Source organism: Ixodes scapularis, unplaced genomic scaffold (assembly GCF_016920785.2).
Source record: "Ixodes scapularis isolate PalLabHiFi unplaced genomic scaffold, ASM1692078v2 PGA_scaffold4__175_contigs__length_147842914, whole genome shotgun sequence".
NCBI lineage: Eukaryota > Metazoa > Arthropoda > Arachnida > Ixodida > Ixodidae > Ixodes > Ixodes scapularis.
The window spans coordinates 25,527,049-25,549,849 of record NW_024609879.1 but is presented as its reverse complement, the minus strand read 5'-3'; the positions used below and the strand labels follow the sequence as shown (position 1 = coordinate 25,549,849).

General features: G+C 42.3%; 1 protein-coding gene across 1 annotated transcript in view; it reads left to right on the top strand.

The window, feature by feature from the left end:
- The first annotated feature begins 7,113 nt into the window (after nucleotides 1–7,113).
- The window catches only part of LOC115318449, a 58,352-nt gene continuing 42,664 nt past the window's right edge, over nucleotides 7,114–22,801 (top strand). The window contains exons 1-2 of the mRNA XM_040215041.1: nucleotides 7,114–7,174; nucleotides 15,574–15,749. Coding sequence (XP_040070975.1) covers nucleotides 7,114–7,174; nucleotides 15,574–15,749 — 237 coding nt within the window. The remainder of the gene's footprint in view (nucleotides 7,175–15,573; nucleotides 15,750–22,801) is intronic.

Below are 22,801 nucleotides of genomic sequence, written 5' to 3'. Positions count from 1 at the left end.
GCCACGCAGTGTCGTAAGCATCACCCAGATCACAAAAGACAGACAAGCAATACTGCTTATGTACGAAGGCTTTGGCAATAATATTTTCTAAACAAATCAGGTGGTCTGATGTATATGAAGAACGCCGGAAACCACATTCGCATTCATAGAGGAAGTTGTTTTTCTTTGTTTTTTTTTACAACAAAATTATGTCTGTTGTTTACAATTCTTTCCAGAATTTACTGAGAGAAATGGTTAGCGTAATCTGGCGGTAGCTGGATGCACATGACGCATTTTTTGCCTTTAGCAAAGAATAATGGTTGGGACTCTCCATGATGACGGGTACGTACTTTCCTTCCGAAAGCGATTCAACAGGTACAAGACTAAATCGAGCGTACAGAGGTGAAGGTGGGCAAGCATATGATAATGGTTTAGGTCTGGTCCAGCATCTCTAGGCTTTACTTCGTGTGGCACCTGTTTCAGCTTATTCCGAGTAGAAAGAGTTCCGTAAGCTTCCCGGGTAGCGCCGGATATTCGAATAGATTGGCACTCTGCTTGAGCCTTGTGTTTCAAGAAAGCCGCTAAAGAATTCGAGGAGCTCGACAACACTGAAGGTGTTCCTCGGGGAGATCTGCCTGGCTCTCGGGGCACAGTTCAATTGCAGGAAGAAGCGCTACTAAAAACGCGCAGTAGTGCCCATTGACTTTATGACTTTTATCCCATATTTGTTTGCCGATGTCAGTACTGTTAATAAAAGAAGCAGATCCTTAAAATCTCTGGCACTTTGCGTGACAACAAATTGCGCAAGCCTTCATTATCTTGAAATTGATTAGGTTGGCCACCGTCCAATAATGCAAAAAAAACAGCCCTCTCATCTGTTCGGCTTTTTTCCTGATTCTTCGCGGTCAGCATTCCATAGTTGAGAACTACCGTGTAGGCGAGGTGACGTCATGGGGATAGATAACATAGGAGCACGAGGTAGGTGACTGCTAAGAAGATTAGTAACTTCGTCAGCATACAATTTGTTTTTATTTACAGAAAAAAAACCTGCTTCGCCGTGAGGCATTATTGCAGGGGGTGGGTTTCATACAAGCATTTTTGTTTTAGAACACAAGCAATAAAAAAAAAACAGAAAACAAAACACTTTCTATGGATCAATAATGAAATTAAATAAAAACATACTGTCTATAAAAACACTACACAATTGAAAATTCAAAAAACCAAATTTGCCACAAGCACATCTTTCGGCAACCTATTCCACTCTTCTATGGTTTTTGGAAAGAAAGAAAAAAGCAAAGGTATCGGTGCGGCAAGAGTACGGCCTAATCTTTTTTGGGTGATCTGCTCTTTCGGACACATAAAACGTTTCATGTAAAAACACATCTCTGTTAATTAATAGTTTCTTGTTGTAGATATCATCTAAAAATTTCATCCTAAACAATTTTCTACGCTCACTGAGTTAAATGTTAAATGATGTGCAAGCAAGCTAAGTCACCTGGCTGAAAATATGACAGTTTGCATCATTGTACTTCCACCGGGGAGTTCCCGTGGGCAGTGTGACAGGTAGATTCACTTGGTTTAAACTTATCGGAAAATAATTGCTCCCTTAGGAATTTGAATCGACAGCCCAGGGCTCGGAAGAGAGGCACAGGTCGTCTGTTGACGTCGGTGTTCCAGTTGACACCGCTGACTGCGCAAGTCCCCTTCATACGACATCGGCGAACGAACCGTTGGATAGGGCAGGATATCGATTTGTAGCTCCCGGATATGAGATGTGGTCTTTGGCTTTCGGGGAAAAAAAATGTCATTCTTCTGCTTCCAGATGGGGCAGGAACGGCAATATTATGGGCGAGCTCCCCGACAGTTCACAGATGTTACTACCGCAGCTGTCGGCGGGGTAGTCGGTGCTTGCACATTTAGCACATGTGGCTTTTCTCCTGCACGTGAGTTACCCATGTTCAAACGTTTGGTAGCGGAAACAGGGCCTTGGGTTGGGGATTTAGGGACGGTCTTGCAGTTTATGTACTTGTCCATTTCTGTTAGGGGAAGCGTTGTCGATTTGAAGGTTTAGACAATCTGTCTTCTGTCTACTTCCTCACCACCGCGACGGAGGATGATACGTCGTACAGCAGCGATCACCTGACCTTTGACCTTCAAAGTTATTGTCGGTGGAAATTCCAAAAATATCATCTTCGGAGAGGGCGCTGTTTGTGCTGCACAGTGAGCGGTGTTTAGTCACAATATTTCGTAGTCCCTCACTTGGTGAACCTCCAGAAGTGCTGTGCTTTGCGCTGCGGTGGTGACTTTCAGAAGAAGGTTGCAAGGTGAAGGTTTTTTTCCGTGTAATCATGTTTTGATAAAATTCTCTATGGTTATTACAACTAAAATGGGGAACCTCCGTAACTGGGGTGCATTACTAGAAACTTGGGAAAGGTAATTGCTTGCAGGGTTGCGCTTGTTTTGGTTGTGTCTTCGGTCGAACACCTTTCTGGTGGTTAATCAAGGAAACATTTAGCTTTGGTACTTATATAAATTAGAAAATGTATTCGGCTCCTGCGTTGTGCCACCCACCATCGAGCCCAACTGAGGGAACAGTCAAAATAACATAACAAAACGGGCTTTGATGAAACTATAGATATGTTGCCACTTGACCAGGTGCGATACACGGGCATGGTTATAGATCGGAACATCTACGTCGCACAACGTTGGCCCGTGCGGCCAAAGAAGGTGAAAAAATAATAAGAAAAGCAGAAGAGCAGAAGTTTAAGTAAGGTTAGGTGTAAAAGGAAAGAGGGGATGGTAGAAGAAAAGCCACTGACTGGATCATTCTCGTCGGTACTTACCGGGACACCCGTCTACGGGAAGCGGCGGCCAATGTGGTGTTTTACCACATCCGGAGGACCCCGAATGGCCCCGACCTAACCCGGTGTCCATTCAACCACCAGGATGCCCTTTTCCCTGGACACGGGAAAGCCACACACAGCAAGACGTGGGCGGGCGAAAGACGTGGGCGGGCGAACCCGCATGGCTCGGGGTTCGTCGTAGCGCCACTAACTAAACAACTGCTTTAACAGGTGCCCGCTTCGGGGCATTTTGTATTTCTCTGCAATTAAAACCGAGAAGACAAGATCCGGGACCGGTAGTCTTTGTGTTATCTGCAATCATTCAACCGCTATGCTAGAGCTTTGTATATTTGAAGTTACCTGTGTCCAATTTCATCAACAGCTGTCATTCGCAAATTTGTTTGATTCTTTTTACGGTGTTTGGCATAGAAAAGATGCTTCGAAATGAACGTTTCCCCTCTACGTGAAAGCTCTTCGACGCGAATCTCCTAGGGTCAACCTTGCCCCTCCCAGCGCTGCTCTGATAAAGCATGCTAACGCAATTTCACTAGAAATACTTCGCACGCCTGGCTGAAAACTTGGCGTGCTGTGCCAATAGGTTGAGCACAAAGTTTTGCCCAAGGTGAGTTTCCAAGCATGATATGCTCAACGAGGTAAAGGAAGAAATTCCCGGCGAAGGTCTAAACACGACTCCACGGAGATTCTTGTGAGCGTAAAACAAAAAATCAAACTGTCCGATCTGAAAAGATAGCACGACAAGCTAGAAATCGAATTCAGTTGATATGTTCTTGAAGGTGAGCTACTGCCAATTACTTAAAACCAAATAGCTGAGGCATTCCAGCTTATCTCTCCTGCTTCGCGTGTTCTGAATTGTGACATGAAGTGCGTCAAGATTTTGTCAAGTCTTTGCTCAGTTGGGCGAGATGCCAGCTTCAGGCCCTGTTTGCTCGAAGCGCTAACCGCTGCTATAGTTAGCGGTAGTACCTAGGAGAGGGATTTTGAAATCACGTGACTGGTTTGGTAGGGATGGGGGGAAACATGGCGGTGCCCAGGTGAGTGAGGGCCAGTCGCTTTAAAAATATAATGTCGTTGTAGCTGCAATATCTGGCGCTATAGTCAGCATCGAATGGTGAAGGAGGCTTTCGCTTTGCCTTACCTTACAGAAATCGCAAAGCATGAGTCATGACTTCGCCGCATTTTTTAGATAGTCTTTTGATTCTGGCCATTTCTAAGCCTATATGAACGCAATAACGGTCGGCATGCAAACGTCTTTGGAAAGCGGATTGCCTTGACTCAATCGGCCGGGTATTGATAGCACACAAAAGCAGACAGCGTCCCAATAGACCTTTTTTTAAATTGCCCAAGCACCGAGGTGCATGCTACGAGTGTAGTTACACGCGTTGCACCTGTTGGCGTCTGCACTAGTAATTGTTCTAAAGCAAGAGGTCTAAAACAAACTTTGCCTTGCACGCGCGTTCGTCAAAGCCTTATTATGATTATTTACTTCGAACCTTTTATAAGAGGAAGGCCAGTGCACGCAGGCCGTAGAATTACACTTCCAGCGTTCTGATGCTTGGGTAGTTTAGAAAAAACGTCTCTTGGGACGCTCTCTGCTTTTTGTGTGCTGTCAATACCCGGCCGATTAAGTCAAGACAATCCACTTTCCAAAGACGTTGCCATGCTGACAATTATCGCGTTCATTTAGGCTTAGGAATGGCCAGAATCGAAAGACTATCTAAAGAATGCAGTGAGGTCATTGCTCGTGCTTTGTGATTTAGGTGAGTTAAGGCAAAGCGCAAGTCTCCGCCACCATTCGTTGCTGACTAACGTGCCCGATATTGCAGTGACAACGACATATTAGTTACAAAGCGAGCGGCGCTCACTCACTGGGGCACCGCCCATGTTTCGCCGCATCCCTACCAAGCCAATAACATGATTTGAAAATTCCTTTCCGAGGTACTGCATCTTACTTTTGCCGCGGTTAGTGCTTCGAGCAAACGGGCCCTGATGTTTACCTCTGTAAGCCCTACAGTGATTCTCGATTGATCCGCGAATAATAAAAGCACCTGCTGTTGAAATGAACAGAACTGCAGACCCAATTGGTGTGAAAAATGTGTGCCATTTTTACAGTACGGGGAAGGTTAGCCTTTAGTTAATGAACATAGCCTTCGAGAATTAGACAAGGATAATCCTGATTTGCTTGATCTAGATTCCGCACTTAAACACGCCATGAAAGTATTTAAGAATTGCTGGAAGGAATTTGTAATTAAAATATCGTTGATAAGGTCTTTTTAGGAGACCGACCTGAAGTTTCTGAGATTTAAAAAGGATATTACAACGTTTTATTCACTCCGTCTAAAATGACTAAAGAGCAGCTCAAAGCAAACATCATGCGTACATGTGTGCTGTATCAATTTATTTTTTGTTTCTGTACTCGCTGAGGGATAAGAAGACAAAGCAAAAACTGTTTTCCATTCGCCTTTTACAGAGTTGACCTTACCATAGTAATGTCGAGTTGTTTTATAAAATGGAAACGTTTATTTTGACATATAATATTTTATGTCGACCATCGTATTGAGACCCGACCATACGTATGAACTTCACACACTGCTGAAAATTTATACAACTTCGAATATAAAGAGCTGGAGCAGATAGGCGTCTACAGTGCTAACGACTACAACAGGTCTAGCGTGCGAACGTATCATGTGGTTATAACAACCGATAGGATTGAGTCCGAGCGCTCTTTGGGAGGTAATGAACATAACAAATAAAAAACACAAATCACGATGAGGGAAGACAGATAATATAAATGCTAGTCCGAGTTAAACAAATATATGTTAATATGTACCCCGATTCATGTGTCCCAACTTAAATATTAATATTAATAATAACCATCATCATCATCATCACCATCATTGTGATCACCATCCATCAGCATCATCATCATTAAAAAACATTGTTTTCCAGTGCTGTCAGAACAGCGCCGGAGTAGGTGCAGACGTGCTCTAGTACTGGGGGCACGTCGGCCCATCTCCACCACAATTGAAAAAAAAAAAGACAAACTAAGGACGCAGGAGTAGGCGCATTGCAACCTATGGGCTTGTCGCAACAAAAGAAAGGTTTTCTCATTTTTTTTTATGGATTACATAAGATATGGTAGTCATCTCCTCATCTAATCACCTAATCAACCCTTGTAGTTCCTTAAGCTTAAAACAAAAACTCGGCCAAGGCAGGATATTATTTGATAAAAAAAAAATACATGTTGTAGCTCACTCAGTCTGTGGCCCCATCACCTCTAAAACACTTCCGAACACCTTCCCTTAGCACTCTAAGGCTCAAAGCCTTGCACTAAAGCCACCTTGAGAAACTATCCTACAGCCGATTTGGGTGAATGTGTGTTTACCCACATGAACTAAAGTACAACGAAAAAGGGGTAATCTCGATTACCTGCACAAAAAGATTACCCGCAGAAATAAAAGAGTTCTTTCTTAGATAATATAGGCTCAAAGTATAGCTACATCGGCTTTTTGATAAAATTTCAAAATCTATAGCTATCATTTCCCTAAATAAATTTGACTAAAATGGTAACTGTCGATAGCATATGTATAGGCCTAAAGGCATATGGTTTTTTTTTGTAAGCTAAATTTATAATGAATCCGAAGATTCAAGGCTCCAGATTCGGCAGCAAAAGGTCAAAAATGTGTGGTTTTATTTCTTTTTAATTTTTGGCATGAAATACGTTAATACGGTTTGGTCAAACGGCCACGCAACTTATAATAACAAGAATAATTACTGTGAGTGATTCTCTTTTAACCTTTTATCAGAACTGCCAGAACTGAATAAAAAAAACTGTCTAAGCCAAGCGTTTTACCTAGCTTTAGTCCAAAATATTTGTGAAGAAATAAAAAAAAATAACCGGAGTAGGTTAATTTATAAGCGAAATGGGGCTAAATATATATCTTTAAGCGAATCAAAACACTCACTTCGACACGCATGTTCAATTTCAAACGAAACCGCACTATAAAATCAACGGTCCTAAAGCAAATATTTTATAGTGCGTCTGCTAAATCCAAATCTATTGTAAAAAAAAAACTTTCAAGAACGCAACAACTGCAGACCATTAAAGAACACTCTATGCGCTCCTTCAGCATTTTTACTTAATTTTTCCGGTGCCCTTTAGCAACAGAAAATAAAAATGATACTACTGAAGGGGTCAATGTATTGAATTAACAGGATGCTCATTTCCTATAAAAGCTCACGCTAAAACCGTTTACACCTTGTAGAAAAGAAAATGATGCGGTATATATTTCTATGCGCTTTGTCGGCTTTAATCCAAAATGCCACTGTGAGAGGTAAGTACACTTTTTAGTCCAATTCATTGGTTTGTTTCTGACAAACCACTTAATTTAGAGCTGTTTAAGTTTAGTAGATATCATATACTAGTGCATACGCGTGCTTCCGTATCTGTCAAAGCATTTTTACAGAACCACCATTGCGCTTTTTCCCCCAAATAGCTTGTTGGAACTGAGTACAAAATATTATACGCCATGACAAAATGTACTAACGTTTGTTATGCAGAGAGCATATGGAGTGTTTTTAAAGAAGGTCTGACACTTTCGGTAATCTGAGGTTAAATATCGTAGTAATGTGGATATTTACAGGAAGAAAGAAATGTGCGTTACCGAGACAACCGTGATTTCTGTGAGGCTTGCCAACCTGTCCAAGGTGTAACTTGTCGCACAGCATACGACCCGCAAATGTTCGTTAATGCACAGCTTTAGCTCGACGTAAGTTAGTCAAACATATTCACACGATGCTTTGTGAACGGACCCTTGCGTGCTAGATAGCATGTTGGAATGTACTCAACAAATGAGCGCATAAAATTAAAACCTAAGCTGTTTAAAATCTGGTCGAAGATGCAAGTACCACTTTTCTAGTATTGACACAACTGAAAAAGCAACAGTAAGAAAGCTTACTGTTACATCTGTCCCAACACGCTCGTCAAAGTCTTCTGAAAAAGCAAGTTTTGATAATCGAATCAATGAAGACGAGCAGTGAATATGAGACGACGTCAACAACTCCAGATAACATTGTCGTCGTGCTGATTTTTCCTCATAACTTACTCATTGCCAGCGCAAAACATTGGGCAGAAAGGCTGCGTCGGCGTTCAGCTGGTACTCGTGTTCAATCATCGTTTCTATTTCTGGTCCGCGACAGCTTTTGGCGGGTTGCGCAGAAAATCAGCTCTACGGTTTCCTTATCCAGGAGGTGTGTTACAGTAATTACACCATCCATAATATCGTTCGCTACACTTTGAACTCCGTGTTTTCCAAGTGTGTTTTTATTTCATTTGTGGAAGGACACTAAAATTTCGTTACGCTTCAGTAATGTTGAAAGGATAAAGAGTTTTTCTTACAATGTTGGCCGCATACAGATTTCACAAAATAGGTGTCGTTGATTACACGCTAAGCCTTTCCAGTGATATTACGGAGACTTCTAAGCAGTCGACAGGCTTAACTCTAACACCAACACCATAAATTGCAAATTTAGGAAAACTAAGTAAAGGTGCCGTGCATTTTATGTTTTTTGAGTAAGTAGTACTGGGTCTGCGCTAGAATGTTCAACTGGTCAGCACATGGCAAGATCGTGAAATGGCTGGCTAATTATTTACTTTACAAATATACTTATGTCATATCGTTCACTCAAGGTGTTATGATAACATTAGCTAGAATTTTAATCTGTGATCTTTCAAATTTATTCGTATTATGACACTATACTTGTCTAAAGATAGTCCTTTCTGTGCCTTTCGAAGCCTTACCCCAAGTACGGCAGAATATTGTGGTCTATATTTTGGTTTCGCATTGATTCCTGGTCCTTTCGTTAATAATATTTGAAAATTTCGTTTTCATGTGCATATCGTTCCCGAAAAAAAATTCAGTTTACTCAATCATTTTAGTCGGTTCGGCTACTAAAAAGAAGTAGCAATATACGAGACTTTTTTATACATCAGGCGCTATTTTATGTTAGCTAGACAAAGACGCCAGCCTGCTATTTATGTAGGGTTAGAGGTCGTGTTTAAGCAACACTTAATTATTTTTGCCCAGGAGAAAAGCCTTATCACTGAAGCGAGCAGCGTTCTTGCCTACTCCTATTGGAATCTGCAAGCTTTTACTGATTAGAATTTTCTACGCCGGATATACGGGGTGTTTTATTTTGACTCAAGAATATTGTTTTTAAAGAACTGAAGTAAGGGACGAAGATGGTCGAGTCGGTGCATGATCGAAGAAATAAAAACAGAGCAAAAATGAATACAAGGACGAGAACAAAAAAAAAATACAGCTCTCACTAACGAAACACGTTCTCTTTCAGAACAAAATAGATTGACACACAAAAGAATAAAAATATTTAAAAAAAAACTGTACAGGGATATATTTTATTACAGTCACGGTAACAGAAATGTGTCAGTCTGATTAATAAGAGATAAGTCATCACCAATAGCGCTAATTGATTCAACACCGACACAACCCTGACATCCAGAATCCTACACTGCCACATAAGACAGGTTCAAAAAGCAGCCTAAATTACTCTAGGTGTCTTTCTGTGATATGTAGGCAGTGTTTCAATATTATATAACTGCGGAGTAGAGCCATATCTATTACAATGTACAGCTAGAAGTTCCTATGCAGCGCTCCGTCAAAAAAGAGGGTGCTCACGAGGCCGGTCGTTTATACATCTGCCCGGTTTTCCTATAGACTCTTTGCACGTATGCCAGATTACAGCCCCTATTGCTGACCTTCTTTTGTTCTACGGAGATGCGTAGTCATTTAAGCGGGCGTTGACGAGCCTCCGCAAAGGCCAATGCTTAGGAGAACAACACAGGAGAAACTGTCATGGCAATAAACCTTCCCTGTTGTGGTAATGATGAATTGAAGCAAACGCAAAATGTAGAAGGAAACACGGAAAGTCGGTTATGGCGTCGCCCATGCACAGCTGCTGCAAAGCGTCGATATAAATACTTCCAGAGGAAAGAGAGATTGTGTAAACCACACCGACTGCAGACGCAACTCATATAGTGCGGTGTATTACCTCAGATAACGAACGTTTTTGTCTTCCTTTTTTTTTTCAATTGCAGAGTGTATAAAATGTGTCCCTAATAACTTGCACCAGACTTCGCCAATAAAAAAAAGGAGCGCTTGGTGACAGTTAAATTAACTGTTGTTAAATCTTTTTGGGAAAGTTAAGAATTCGTTTAGTGGACCAGTGTTTGAGTTTATTAGGAATATTTAGCTAATTTATAACAACTCGTTGAAGAGCCGAGGTCTGGTTTGGAAACTTGTAGAGCCCACTAAGGAACACTCAATGAGGGTGTTTTTCTAAATGATATACATTGCGCGCTTGTCTTTCTTAACCTAAAAGAAAGCTCGCGAAATTAAAAAAGGGACCTTGTGACAAGGTGCCCGCGCGTCGCGATTGCAGCGCTTTCATACGTGCTCTGAAGAAACGAAGCCCACCTTATCACTGTCGCGCTGTACGAGACAGGGCTTCGTGTTTGTGTGGGCCCCGAGATATGCTTCAGCACCTGCTGCAGCATTGTGGAAAGGGTAAAAAAAAAGCGTGCGCGAGTTCTACTCACAATAACGTGTTCACTGGAAGCAACGGAAGAGAATGATAATTTTATTTGTTCATAAAAAGCTAAGACAGTAAACAAAGGCAACCAAAATGCATTTTAAAAAAAATAGAAGCGCAGCGCGTCTCACCGGAAAAAGTCACGGGGACTATTTATTATGTTATCCCTAAGACGGGGGACTTGGAAGCAAAAGCCCACGCGCCGATGCTAACGTGATAGCGAACCTCCGAAGACAGCACGCTCTCTGACGACGCAGTTTTTATACAGTTCGGGCGTGTTTTCGTCGTTTTCGTGTCTTCAATGTGTTTTCGTTCAAAGACTCTTTGAAGGTCGACCGAACGATGCGACATACAAGGCTGACCTTACTAAAAAGACAAAGCAGCGTTGTCCTTGATGTTCACATCGTTATCACGCGGAGATTTAGTCATAATGGCATCGAGACCGCTTCATGAAGGAGTCTCCAGCTTTAACGTTAATCTGACAACGGTTCAAAACAGTTTTTTCTTAAACACTTTTGGCTACCTACAGAATGTGCCTGAATTATTGCCCACCTGAAGGGATGCAGCACTCACATATTCTTGAACACGTCCACTCTTGCACTCCTAATAATACACCGAGGAATAACGCGGCAAATTTGCGTAATTGTTACCTGCAATGCGCTTGGCGTTGTGGGCTTGGTGCTGTAGACACGGTCTTTCACGTACCTCCACAAGAAGACATCAAGGGGGGTCACGTTCGGTGACGTAGCAGGCAATGCCACAGACCCGTACTTCCAGACACACTGTTCTTGCAAGGTTCCGTTGAGCCAGGCTTGAGGCTGGCTACAGCTGTGAGCGTGGCACCGTCGTGCTGAAACAGCAGGTGTAGAAGGCGTGCCAATGGAAGACTACAGCGAAAATCATCCACTGCACCTGCAACGGATCTCGTTCTTACAGGGGTTTCCAGTTGGCGTCAGGTCAAAAAAGACGAGACAAGCGATTCTGCCATCGGTGATTCAACACTGGACGTTAAGGGACAACTAGTACTGATGCCACGACTGCGCCAGCCAGTGGGGATTTTTTCTTGCTCCAGTAATGGGCGTCGCGGTGGTTTACTTGGTTGTTTCGCGAAAAGTTTGCTTCAAAATTTCCACAGCACGTTCTTGAAAAAGTCTGGTTCTTCTTCAACTTCGATCGTAATTTGTTTAGCGAAGTCAACTCTGCTTTGGAAGTCACTAGCCTGCGAATTCTGATGCAGCTGAACGTGGGAGGGTGAAGCTTAGATTCTTTCAGAATCCTGCAGACGGACGATTTTAGTGCAGCAACCTCAGCGCTCACGTCACGCACGCTAGCGTGAGGACGGGCTGCCTTGTAAGCCAACATGTCTCTGCGGAGGACTTCGCTTAAAAACAAGGTTTCTGCCACTTCTTCCTGAAGCTTCCAGTCTGATTCAATTTATCGTAGTTTCTGATGATTGTGGATTGGTTTGGTCGAGGCCTACTGTGCCATGTTCGCTACACCCTGGCAGCCTTTTTCTAACCACCGCCATCCGTTTCCAAGGCAAGGACCATACTCGCCTTTTCCTCATTCGAAAAAGGCATCGCTGGCGTGTTGGAGAACAAATGGACGCCTTGGCACAAGTTGATAGCAACACGACACAAATAAAATAAATTACACGCACGAAGATACGCGCTTAACCGTGACGTGCAAGACGGAAATTGAACTACGACATCCAAGTCCCCCCCCCCCCCTTTCCAGAAAATAAGCTATATGTCCCCTCGGTATGATGCGGTCTGAGGACTAAAACAATTATTCGATACTATTCATTGTCATGGGAGGATCCAAGATCAATGATCTTGGATCCTCCCCATGACAATGAATTTCTACGATCAGTGAAGAACAACGTTGGCTTTCGTGCGCCATTCATCGTGGGGAGAACTAGCGCGCGCTTTTTTTGCACAATCGATGCGCCGATCTCGGGGCCTACGCTAACACGAAGCCCTGTCTCGGACAGAGCAGCAGTTATACGGTGGTCTTCGTTTTTTTTCGGTGCACGTCTAAAAGCGCTGCAATCGCAAAGCGCGTGGGCGTCGAGATTGCAGCACTTGCAGCTGAGGAAAACCTTGATTGGATATTTCTCTCTGCGCTCTACAACTTTTCAATTCACACAGTGGCTCTTAAATAAATATTTTAAGAAAAGAACTACATAGCATTAATTAAGTAAAACACTAGGCGGTACTAAGAAAAAGTGTGCACTTCCACAAAACGTATTCAAACAACATACAGTTGATGTCATTATCGCAGAACTCTCCGTTTTTTTGTTTGTTTGTTTTTGTAACATATAGTGCAAGTTAAATGGAACACCCTGTGAATACATACCATTTCGGACAGGATTAATACCTGTTTAAACACGTTTGATCGCGCGGTTGTCTTCTCCGAACCCTACGAACTGTATCGCCTATGTTCGGCAACAGAAAAAGCAAGAGTACAACGCGTGTTATATGTGGCAAAGCACCGTTGTAAATATGGGGCGGGTTACACAATTTACAAAGTTTACAAAATCCCTCTGGCCTGTACAAATATTTATATAGGCCAGACGGGTACACAGACGTGGACGTGCACACCTTTATGAAGGACAACTGTAGGTAAACTTGATGCGTAAAAAAATGTAGGGACGAGATTCGTACCTCCAGATAGTGCAAAAGGTTACACGTCCCCCCCCCCCCCCCCCCCCCGTATAAGCTTTACAATGTCAACTTTGTTGTAACAAAATCATTGATATACACCAGCCAAAAGTTTAGTTTTTGGTGACATATCAAACATTGGGTCAGCAAAATAAATCTGGGCAGCGTTTCGACCGTAACGTCATATCGCAACAAACTCCTACTCCTTCCTCCCCTGCTCCAGCCGAATACCTACCCCCCCCCCCCCCCTCCAGGCCTGACCCATAAATCAGCCCATATGGGAGAGCGTGTATGAGCACAACATCGCTTCGTCAACAGCGCGGCATCGCCGTGAGTCTTCGAACTGGCCAAAGCGGAAGTGAGCTACGCCTGTCGGACGTGGTTGAAGAATTGTTTGAAGGATAGTGTGCCACTCGTGCTCGAATCGTGCCCGCGATAAAGCGAGCGGTGCGTTTTCGACGACGAGTAGAGAATCCTGACTGGGGATAGAGCCGTCGCCGTGTGTGTGATTGCGGCGCTTGTTTCAGGCAAAACAATCAAGTGGCGTGTTTTCGACGACTAGGGGAGATAGCGCGATTGTTACTAAGTCTGTCTACCGGGGAAATCTCGTGAATGATATTCATGGGGAGGACAGCCTCAGACAAAAATGTTGACAGGCTTTTTTTTTTTTTTTTTTCATATTCTAGAATTAGGCGACATGCTTAAAAAACCAGTTTCGCGTCCGATTTGTTACCATCACGCGACACTCCTGGAGATATATCCCATTGTTTCAAACAATTCTGTTTTTTTTTGCTTTTTTGTTTGTTGATGCAATGGTTTTGTTTGACGACGTGAGCGAGTGATAAAATCGAAAGGATGGTACCGGTGGTTTTATACTATGTTTCAGGTCTCGCTTGAATCGTGTCACGAAGAGACGCTTTACTGCGTACTGAAAAGAAAAATTAAGGTCTCTAACTTCAACACTGACGTGTCTGAAATTGACGTGGGTCTAAACTTGGGTTTCAGTTCCACGTGGCGCACACGATCTCTTATCATTGACGTTGTTTTCGTAGTTTGACGGTGGATATTGCTCGAGTTTGTTCAGAAATCTCGCGTAAACCATCAGTTCACAAGCTTAAATACACCAACAAATTAACGTTAGAAAATGATTCTCCTCTAAAATAAAAAAATAAAAACTATTATTTTAGTTATTAAATATTTAATGCAGTGCCAAGTTGGTCTGGGTCATAAACGTCTGGATTCAGTTTATGCTATCAAGTTATATTATTGGACGTCCGTATGCTCTAAAGTGGCGAATATTAATTAACCTTTCATTCAATATTTATTTGCATAAGAAGTGAAGTGGGGGGGGGGGTGATTCGCTCGATTAAAATTCTTCGCTGTCCAGAAGAGTCGGATGTGTGTTTTTTTTTTATTTTAAAATTAAAGGAGCTGTGCAACGATATTCAATTGGAATGTTTTTCTCTCTACACGAGCTTACTGGCACACCTGGGACTCAAGGATACTCACACGCAACGCCATTGGCCAAGAAACTCCTTTTTTGCGGTGTAATTTCGAGGACAAAAGCGATCATTTTCATTCAATCTCTCCTTTGCCAAATGTGATGACGTAACTCGGGGATCGCAGTACACCCAAGTGACGATATTTGAATGCGGTTCATAGATTGGACCCGAGCATAGCGTGGGCACTCGACTTGGGCTCGTGATAATTGCTAGCTCGAGAAGCATTCGGGTTGTGACCCGTGTCCAATCGCTGCAACGACGACAACAGCCGAGCCATAACAATGTCTGGAACTCAGCGCGTGTCCTGCGCTTTGCCAACCCCAGCGCGTGGCTATGATCAAGACTGGCGGCATATAATCGGCTCCAGATCACGTGGCCGCTTGTTCTGGCTGCGAGTTGAGGGGGGGAACGCTGCTCGTTTTTCTTTAATTTTTTTCTGGGACTTCTATTGCGTGGGGTGAAAAACTAACGCGTGTTTCATAGCTCATTAACGTTAGGGATCCGTTTTAAGCGGTATTTCTGCAGAGTGCAAAAATTGTTGCACAGCTCCTTTAAGCGATGATGCGTAGTAGAGTACTGAGCGTGAAATCGTGGCGCGTTTGAGACCTTTCGGGCTCGAAGGCGGACGTTCGTGACATCTTTTCTTTCGTGGGGATCTTCCACATTATAGTTGTCCTGTCAACTGCTAACCCTAACAGTACTTCAAAAGGCCAGTAGAGGCTAAGCATATCAAAGGACAGATTTGAATGCGAAACACACGACCAGTGAGGTTGCCCTTTAAACACATGCAAACAATATCCTAACCGGAAGTGTCCCCTGCAACATATCATGGCGGCCAGGAGTTACCCGATTACCATATATTAAATATATTCGCGGGAACATTTATGTCACTATTGCTGTAGGACGGCAAAGAGGCTCTGCATTTGACTATTAAGTTCAGCTTTATTGATGTTTTTACAGGTGAATCCCGAAACTTTGAAGTTGCTTATCCAAAGGTTCTTGGAAGCAGAGGCCTTTCGAGTGAAAAAGTGATCCACATTAAAGAAGGCCTAACACTTCACTTAGAAAAAATTTCAATCCTCTCGGAAAACTTGGTTCTAACAGACCTCAGTGGCAAGGAGCCAGTTGTAACTCCGGTAAGCATTATATTTTAAACATGTCATACAATTGAAATAGAGCCGTGAATCATAATTGCACGTCTATATAAAAAAAGATAAACCCACTTTGCAGGCGATGCACTCCAGGCGCAGCGCTGAGGTAACACAGCTCGCTTAATAAGACGCATGCTTAATTTTGTGCACTGCCATAAAAAAAAAAAAAAAAAAAATGTGAAAACAGTTTTTTTGCAGCCTGCATGAGAAAAAGATGTAATAATTTAATTTACAATGAACAAAGAAAGTGTTTAAAGCTATATTTACAGCGCGAAGGAATTTGTAGTTGGCCCCCGCTGGAGCCGCCACTAGTCACGTGGTAGACCTCCGCAGCAAGTTAACACGCGAGCTGCGAAACTGGGCGCAGGGCACCACTTGCCGCTCGCAGCTAGGCGCACCACATGCGCACCAAGCAGCTTTGTCTGGTTCGACCAGATCCGAGCGCCGCGGCCATACAGTTATTATAATGTACGCTAGAGGTTCAAGTGGCGCTAGTGTGCTGACGCAAATTGAAGCAGACAGCAGCCAGTCGAGAATTCACTTCCGGTAATGCATTTCTATGGAAAAAAGTGAGTGCATTTTCTCTCTGCGCTCGATCATAAGAGCAAATATCCCGAATAATTCATACGTACTAGGTAGCTTGGAACATTTCTCAGTCAGGCCGACGAAATAATTGGTCAGTTACGGTGTTTTTCTTTCAAATTCGTAGCATTAAAACGGTGCTAAAACAGCTTCGTACGTGTATTTATGTGCACTGTCGGACACTGATAGCGCGAACACGACGTCGGAGCTTTTCAGCGTGGGGGATATAAGTGCCAAACGAACGAAGAACATCTGGAAATTAAGAACGACGGCAAAAACTACGCAGTAACACGGGATCAGTAACTACACGTGCATATACGATCAAAATTAATTGAAGGCCACGTAATCTATTCCTATTTTAAATAAGTAAGTACCGTTTTATTCTTTCTGCTCTGAGCGAAGCTGCTTGTTCTACGTTCAAAATATCACTCGCACGCTCGAAATCTTTGAGAACAAGTGCCCGATAAAAGCTGCTCGGCAGAGAAAACAATACGAAGAGACAACTTTTATAGCCCACGGACTTTTTTCTCTACGTTTTGAATATTTTTATCCGCTCATGCACGAAGGGTTCATTTTCATATAGTAACAGGACTGGCATATTATCCATATATAAGCGTCACCGGATTGCTGGCGAGCCTTGAACACACTCTACATTCCTTTCAATTGTAAATTTGCTTTGAATCGTCGCTTGTTCTACACACCTGCTGCGGAACACACGTTTGGGACTGAAATTTAGCGAAGTTAAACATCGGTCACTAATGAAGAAAAATGCGCTAACTAAAGCAATTACAGTTTTATAGTGTTAATCAAGGTACATACTATTCGGTACGACCCAAATAACCAAAGTGTTCCGTGTTATTTTGCGGCGAAGAGACAAAATGCACGCACGCTTTCCCATAGGAATACACAGGAAGACTGCAAAAGTAGACTGGTTGCTGTCTGCTTCAATTTGCGTCAATGAAGTCGCATAGACACTAGCGCCAGTTGAACCTCTAGCGTACATTATAATAACTCTACGGCCGCGGCGCCGCGCGAAAGTTACGTAGGGGCGCCTGCACCGGTTGCTATGGATACAGCAGTGCGCTGCCACGCGGCGACCGTTTTTATCGCTGTTTCCCCTGCCGTAAGCATAGAACACATGAGCGGCGAAACCGGACGTAGCGCGGCGCTACGCATGGCGCAATACCTGGCGACACACGGGGATATATCTGTATGCAAGACACATGCACTCAAAAGCCCGTAGCGCGATCGGTACATACATAGTTGCTGTGCCACCATTAGCACCGATCGTAGAGCGACTGGTAGTACGTCGCATTAAAACAAAAATTTACTTATCTCCACGTGGTGAATAATGTTGATTGGGGCGAAGCTCTGGTGGTGCAGATGATACTGGTTTTGTTCTTCATAGGTAATGCTGATGGTGCTGATTTTTTTTCTATTGCTCATAGGTAGTGCTGAGTTCCGGGTTGCGTTTCGACTTCGTTATTACTGCTTTATGGTCGGTGAAAAGCAGAGCCAGTGGTTCTTCTAGTGAATCAGTTTGGATCCGCTTGAAGCCGTGGGAACGCATCTCCGCCGCTTAAGTCAACGGTCCATGCCAGAAAGAGAGTGTGTGGTATCGAACGTGGTTATATACGCATTTGAACATTTGACCGCAGCGCCCTCTCGACTATAAACGTTGAGCCAATGTATGGAAAATTTAACGCGATTATATACGCATTTGACCGCAGCGCCCTCTCCTGTGTAGACGTTAAGCGGCTATATGCAACGTTCCATTCATGACAGAAACCCCAGCTCTTGAGTTGCTTAGTGTCCTGTACTCGTCCCGAAGTCGTGGCCGAGTGGTTAAGGCGATGGACTAGAACTTCATTGGGGTCTCCCCGCACAGGTCCAAATCCTGTCGACTGCGCAAATATATATATATATATATATATATATATATATATATTTTTTTTTTTTTTATGTGAGCACGGACGGATTGACGGACGGAGAAGGCTAGACCGTAAGGAACTTCGCCCCTTACACATTATTTATGCCCAAAACGTAAATTAAAGTATTCAGATTAAAAGAAAAAAACACACGGCATAAATGTTCATGTGCTACAATTATATCACTCTTAGAGCAATAATGTGGAAGATAACATTACCGCCAAACGTATGTTCACAGTACTACCTCCGTCGTGTTCGCTTTTTTTTTTTTTACCCAATACACTTCAAATAAAAAAAAAATAAAGATGGAAATCGTTTCAATTAATAATTGTGTAGACTGTATGAACATATATTTAAATATTGATGACAACGTGTCCAACTTCGCTGAGACAGCTGGAGGTGCAGGGCAGGTCAGTCTTGAAGGAAATACACCGCAAAAGGTATACGGACTCCTGAAGGCCGCTACGAAGGCATTCAGGGGTCCAAAGAGGCGCAGATTGAGCACGCAAGGCTAGCGCGAATCGCTTGTATGAGACCCGACCAGTTTTCGTGAGAGTCTTGGCGCTTTCGGTCGAAAGTACACGGAGAGGCTTCATTGACTTTATATCAAGGAAGTCACACCGAATGCAATAATTATCTGGTGTTATGACAGTGACAGCCAAATGAAACGTTGCAAAGCGTTATCCCCGAGCATCATAAAAACATCATGCATGAGAGTAAATACCTACCAACGCACTCCAAAGTACTCACCCAGCAGAGAACTTCTAAACCACACAACACGTTTCTTCGTTTCCCGGCGGCATCGAATGGCTGACTGGACAAGCCTGACAACGCCAAAGGTTTTTCCTGCACAAAGTGCATCGTTTAGGCATCCTTTCTATACCCCTTATGTTAACTCCTTCCCCCATTTGAGAACCATTGCTGTTAACACTCGGTAGTGCCAGTTATTTCTGTACTGTATAATTTGTGTTCCCTATCAACTGCCCCGGAAGTTCGAACAGGGTTCGAAATTGACACAATATGAAAAAAAAAAAACTACTTAGCTACAATTATGCTTATTTATATCAAATATAGAAGAACATCCCGGCCACATTTATTATGTATAGCAAATGAGGTGAAACTAAGCAGAGGCGACATATGCAACTGACTCCACTAGAGGTACTCCCAAATCAAAAACGTACTGAGGGAGCTAAAACCGGTTTCCTCAATGCAAACGAAAACCGTGCTTTCTCACTCCAAAAAATAAACTCTGCAACTATGTCCAAATCTAGCGCCAGATATTGAGTCAAGATGAAAAAGTTTCAAGGCTGACATACATTTGATCCTAAATTTCGAAGCGAGTTTTGGAACTCTGCAACAAAACAATAGCAGCCAGAAAAACCCGGCAAATATATAGGTATAAAAGGCATCACCTACGAGAAATGAGCCCTATTTCTTAAATGTAAACTGAAACAGTGACTTCGTATTTTTGTCAGTTTACAGTAAATTCAAACAATTTACTTATAATCTCATAGGCTTATGATATTTGGTCAGAAACTGATCATCCGGCAATGCGTGATATAGTGACCACCATTATTTTTTTTATTTAAAGGACTTGTACATCAGGCAGTAAGGTCTCGGGGTATTTATTTTGACGGGAGAGCGTCGGTGAAATAAATACAACTGAAAGAATAAACATAGGAACGAACATGACCTCACATCTTTCGACTTCGAACACAGAAAGCTATTTGTACTGAAAGTCGCAAGATGTGCTGTTCTGTCCATCTGTAATTTTATTATTTAGTTTTATTTCGATCCTCGGGGCACTTGTCGAAAATCCCTTTCACATAGATTACAGTTGCCAGCTATTTTCCGGAAAAGGCATGTTGTTGCAAAATAAGGCACTTTCATCAAGACGTCCCGTATAAATCATTATCATAAATGACAGACTGCTACATGCATTTTCTAAATATTTTTAATTCAGAATACATCGCATGCCACGATCAAAAAAGCCTCTTATAGCATACATGATTATTGAAACCTGTGACTGTTTGAAAAACGGTATCAATCCTCATGTAAAAGTTACACCAGCTAGCCTGCACTTAACCGTTTTTTCCTTATGACATATTTTAGATCAATTATGGCCTGCTGTGCATATCAAAAGGAACTTCGTAGGCGTTAAATCGTTTGCCGTAAAGCATTTTGTTCAAACTTTAACCGCGCAATCTTAAATGTGCGTATATTAGGCCGAACTATGAGGACCGACAGCGCTCTGTGGGTTTCTTTGTGCGTGTTGTGCAACTTGAAAATGCTCAAGTTCTTTGCTTGTTTGCGGGAATGTGCAACCACATACATAGGGAGGATTGTTTTCTTGGTTTCGAAATATTATTTTGCTTAGATTTTACACCATACATTTTATTTTATAACCTCAAACGCGTTTCTTGTCGGAAAGTGTTAGTGCAGATATGTAATTTAATTTCGCGTGGAGTCTATTTTTTATAATTGCATCAGTGGAATGGTCATTTTCTTAAAAAGGTTACAGGCTTTATTTTAGTATAAGATGCAAACGCTGTAAAACTTTAAATGAGGTATGAACATGCGACTGTTTAAAAAAATGTTATGTTCATAGGGGAAAGTACATAATCAACATAAGCCCCGCCCCGTCTTCAGCTTTCATGTTGCGATTCACGATCCGTGACACCTGCTGATAAACTTTAAGAAAGGCACGCTTCACATACTTAACAATAGCTTGGTGTTTCTTATTTGACATAATGTTATCAAAATGGTAAAAAAAAACTTTCGCGTTTATTAACATAAAAATTTGAATTTTTAGGTGACAACTCAGATTAAAAAAAAATTACGAGAAGTATTGCGTAATGTACTTTTGTCTTACAAACTTTTGCGACATTTGTTTCCTCAGAATTGACTGTTACAAAATTTAATCGATTAAATATTTTGTTTTGTATTATATTACTTTATCCGGTGTGACATAGATTATGCTTTGTTTTAAACCACATTTCAGCTAACAGTTCAATCCTCTATGACAATACTTGGCGCCACCACAAGCAGTTCGGTGTTCTACAATATTAGTCTCGTATACCAATGGAACATCCCTGCCGTCGACTTCGTTGTTTGATAGTAGGCGCGCTTGTCACCGAAATGACCGATTAAACGACGTCCTTTTCATTTTTATGCCCGCGAAACGCTTTCGATTATTTGCGCTCCGGCGTAGAATTATTAAGTGCGTAAGAGGGACATGTCGAAAGAAAAAAAATAATTACTAAAACCGATGTATTTGTTCTTTTCTTCTCGCCAGCTGAACTCGCGCAATTGGTCGAAGATAGGTTTCTTGTTTATTTTTGGAGTCTTAAACTTAGCGAGGTGGGTGGTACTGAAAGTCCCCAGGCCTCTTTGAAGAGTGACAAGCTACTGTAAATAAAACTAAATATCGTTCTGGAGAAGGTCGTCAAACTGAAAATAAGGATTTGCATTGGCAATGTCCAATGTCCGTCGAACGTTGTCCTCAGTTTCGGGTTTGAAGACAATAAATGACCTCAATGAGCTGCGAAACTGTAGTAGCCAAGTTCAAACGATTTTCAGGCTACTTGTGACCGCCGCCTCAAGCCCTTTACCCCCTTCCTCCCTCGCCATTTAAGAGCAAAAAGGTTATGAAATTTTATCTTACTGTTCATTCTAAAATAAAGAATTGGGGCGTTGCTGCTGGTCGCCATCAGGTTGCCCTGCCCCAGTTGTACAAAGTCAGCAAGATTACAAGTGTGCCAACGTCCTTTTGCGTTGGAAAGGGAAAGCGTGATTGTAGCAGACATACCGAGAATTCCCAAGAGAAGGCAAAATACACACCGACTATACTTAATCAATGAATGTCGGCGAAGGCGTGGGATATAATTGTTTAGGGGAGGCATGCGTTTCGATTTATAGGTCATTATGATTTTAAAATAAGTATTAGCCGTAGAGGAACTACACGACATTCCTACAAATATGTGTCCATGTTTGCGTTATTTTAAATTGATGCTGTGTTATGCAGCAATATTTCATTCGAAATATTGACTTTTGCGCGACTCCTTAGTACGAGCAAATGGTTTCGAGTGGAAGGTGTTTCGCGAAATTTATATATTGGTCTAATTTAGTACCTGGCGGAAGGGACAATACTTTATACGCCCCTCAACAACGCCATCGTAATCCAATTTCGTGTCCTTTGTTGCGACATTCGAATTGGCTGATGTTTTTTGAAGCATTGGGTTCTGAAGTAGTTTTAATATAAGCAAAGTATTGAAACAGGCAGTTTCGAAACATTTATTTATGTTCCTTTACTGGGTTTAGTTTTCCGACAATCTTTAAGTTATAAACACTTCAGTGTGTGATTCTCAACACAAGTTTAGTTAGTAAACACGTGTTGCGTGATCCAGTTGTTTTTGACCTCGCGAATGAGGAAATTTACAGCCCACTAAAATGTTTTCATGTCCTTGTTCATCCATTAGTTTATTCCGGTACCTATGATTCGCCAATATTTATTTTATTTTAATAAAC